Raw genomic sequence first — 3,213 nt, 5'->3', positions numbered from 1 at the left:
TGTCCGGTCTGCTGAACAATGGAAGAACAGACAGAATACCCTTACGCCGAATGGCTACTAGAGTGTAATTTACCATAATGTAATGGAACAGAAAACCTAACGCCTAAATGGCTACTACTTCTACTGTGTAATTTACAATTTATAGAAACATAAACATATGTACATGTACACGATAAAAACCCGGCTCTGTTACAGATAAAATGCTAATGAGCCTGATAAATAAATAAATGGGATAAAAAAAATATATATATATATTACGAGTATGTAAGTACAGAAATGGACAGAACAAATGTCTGGAAAAAGGGAATCCTTTAAATTTTTCTCAATTTAAGACATTCACGGAGCTGAGGATCGTAATGTATAGCACATCTAATTTATGAAATCATCATCGTTTATTCACTTCTAGAGATGTGCTAAAGATTTTGGCATATCATTTGGATCGTGCAGAGCATTTTTTGTTGGATGTTTTAGTATGAGATGTATGTCAGCGAAGTTTGTTCCGAAACTGCTTAATTTTGACTAGAACAATCGTTGCATGTAGATGACATCAATGATGATTCTAATTTGCTCAAAACGGTCATAACTGAAGACGAATCAACGGTTTATTGTTACGATGTCGAAACCAAAGCCTAATGGTTCCACCCAATGGAAAACTATTCGATAGTCAAGACCAGAAAACACGTACAATCAATCATCAAAGTTTTGCCCACTGTTCCCTTCGATTGCCGTGTCATAGTGCATCAGGAGTCCTTACCACAAGGTTTTACGGTCAATGAGAAGCATACCTTGGAGGTATGCGACGTTTGCGAGAAGCGGTAAGAAAAAAACAATTGTGAAAAAAATGAAATTTGATGATCAAAAACAGCGGTTTCGACAGATCGTTCCCAGCGATCCCCTTTTCCTAAAAATACATATGAAAAGAGGAAGATTTGAAGCGACTGAGGAGATGAAAACTGCATCGTTGAAACGGCCCAAGGCTACACCAAAAAGTTTTCAGTTTCAGAAGTGCTTCGAGAATTGTAAAAACCATTGACACAAGTGTATTTTATCAGAAAGATTATTTTGAAATGGCCTATGTAAATTTTGATGAATAAATTAGATTTTCTCAAAAAAAAAAACAAAATCACCTTTTTGAACACACGTTATATGCTGGATATCGTCGGCCATGGTCTGTCGGTAGTAGATCATGGTCAACCCCACCACAACATCGAAACACCTGAGAAGTCGAATGCAACATGAAATAATGTTTCTGTCAAAATCCCAACTTTGCTTTCCCAAGATGTTTAGTTTAGAACAATATTCAAATGTTTTTGTCTAGAAAAAAGCTTTCAAGATCATTAACAGAAAAATCAATTTAAAACATTATCATTATTTCGGCTTATCGTTTACTAAACGAATGGTTGCTCCCGCTAATATGCTACTGTTTACAAAATGTGATTGAGAAACAAGCTAACAAAGAGAGCGAAAGCTCAACAACTCGCGTAAATTATTCTAAGCGTGTGGATAAACATAGGTCGAATAATTGCAGGTCAAAAAAGCCAGTGTTATTTGTAACGGGTATTGTATGATTATAAGTGTTATTTCTTTTTCTCTCCAATCAGCTTAGTTAGAGGCTATTTGCAATAAGCAGCTTTCGTTGTACGATTAGCGGGAACCATGTGCGACAGCTAGAATACAGAATGTTCAAGCGTAATCTAGTTCGGTATAAATAGGCACTGTGTCGATTGGATAAGTATCATAATTAGACCTAGTGTTGAACCGAGCAGTTCGAATCTACTCCCTCTTAAGACCAATCATGAAGGTAGTTAACAATTGATGGCTTCTTATTGTGTTTTATACTTATTCAAGCATTATTCACATTCCACAGTGCATCATCGTTGCAGTCATTTTGGCCATGGCCATTGCTACCGAAGCCGGAGTGGTTCCATGGGGATGGCCACATGCCGCTGGTCTGCCAGCCGCTGTTCCAGTAGCTGAGTGGCCAGGAGCTCATGGCTGGGGAGCTCATGGTTGGGGTGCTCCCGGATGGCAATTGGCTGGCGCTTGGCCAGCTGCTGTTCCTGCACTCCACGCGGCTGCACCACTTCTCGCGGTTCCCCATGCTCCAGTCGCTTCGGTCGCTCATCATGCCGGAGTTGTTCCTGGAGCTACCTCTGTCACCGCCAACCGTGGATCCGTCCATGTTGCTCCACTACCAGGACATGCCATTTCCCAGCAGCAACTTAACCTTGCTCCAGCTCCAGGAACCATATAAAATGTGATAACTAGTCTCCGCTCACCCCTTCAATGGAAATCAATGGCCACCGAACTGTGCGGCAACGCCCTTCCCTCCGAGGACAACTTGTGCAATTAGCAAAACTCGAGATCGTTAAAAGTGATATACTCATTAGATAGTAAGGCAAAGCTACTGCAAACAACAACTGAAACACGAGTGAATTGTGTTCACATGATTGCAAGAATGGAATAAAATTACGCTGCATTTTTTAACGAATGGGATGAGTAATGTTTTCATTTTTATTTCTCTGTCATGTCCGGAAAGTAACATGTTTTCATATATTGATGTATACTATAATTCAGAAACTACGATAAGATCCTTGCAAACTTAAGCAATGTTCGATTTACTCATTGGTACACTGTGTATGGTTAACACTGCTCTTCGGATGAAGACAGCGGTTTAAATGATACGATTTTCCACGAAAAATTGGAAGAATCGCAGAAAATATTTATGATTCTATATTGAGCAATTCCAGGTTTTTTCTTAATCTTTAATCACAATTTTGATAATCATATGCCCAATTTTATTTAATGAAAATAATTTAAGGGCGTATCAAAAATCATTGCCTTTTTGACGTAGGACTACGTCTTTCATTTCTATACCGGGGTGTAAAATCAAAGTTTCGAAAACGAAAGCGTTACGCCGAAGACCGAGATTTTGAGTGTTAATAGCTCCTAAACAACTGAACGAAATGGTATGATAAACACTTCATTCGAAAGATAAAATGTCTACGCGTTCTATACTTGTTACTTTCTGATCCAAAAACTTGTTTCAATAGTCTTAAATTTGCTTTCAAAATAGGCTATTGAAATCACCAATCGGTATATAAGCGAGCACCGCTCGGAAATCCACTCAGTTCTAATTGAACAGCGATTGGAGCATGTTGTCGCTGTTGTGGTGAAGCTCTTCATTTATCATGAAAGCGCGGATGAACGGTG

The 3,213-nt window shown here is 38.9% G+C and overlaps 1 protein-coding gene across 1 annotated transcript; it reads left to right on the top strand.

Annotated features, from left to right (window-relative positions):
- Positions 1-1,700: 1,700 nt before the first annotated feature.
- On the top strand, positions 1,701-2,491 carry LOC129778458 (adult cuticle protein 1-like). The gene is made up of 2 exons (XM_055785355.1): positions 1,701-1,801; positions 1,868-2,491. Exons 1-2 carry the CDS (start codon positions 1,796-1,798, stop codon positions 2,252-2,254), a joined length of 393 nt encoding a protein of 130 aa, XP_055641330.1. The 5' UTR covers positions 1,701-1,795; the 3' UTR covers positions 2,255-2,491.
- The last annotated feature ends 722 nt before the right edge of the window (positions 2,492-3,213 follow it).

Source organism: Toxorhynchites rutilus, chromosome 3 (genome assembly GCF_029784135.1).
Source record: "Toxorhynchites rutilus septentrionalis strain SRP chromosome 3, ASM2978413v1, whole genome shotgun sequence".
NCBI lineage: Eukaryota > Metazoa > Arthropoda > Insecta > Diptera > Culicidae > Toxorhynchites > Toxorhynchites rutilus.
The sequence above is the reverse complement of the archived record's forward strand: the minus strand, read 5'-3'. Positions and strand labels throughout refer to the sequence as shown.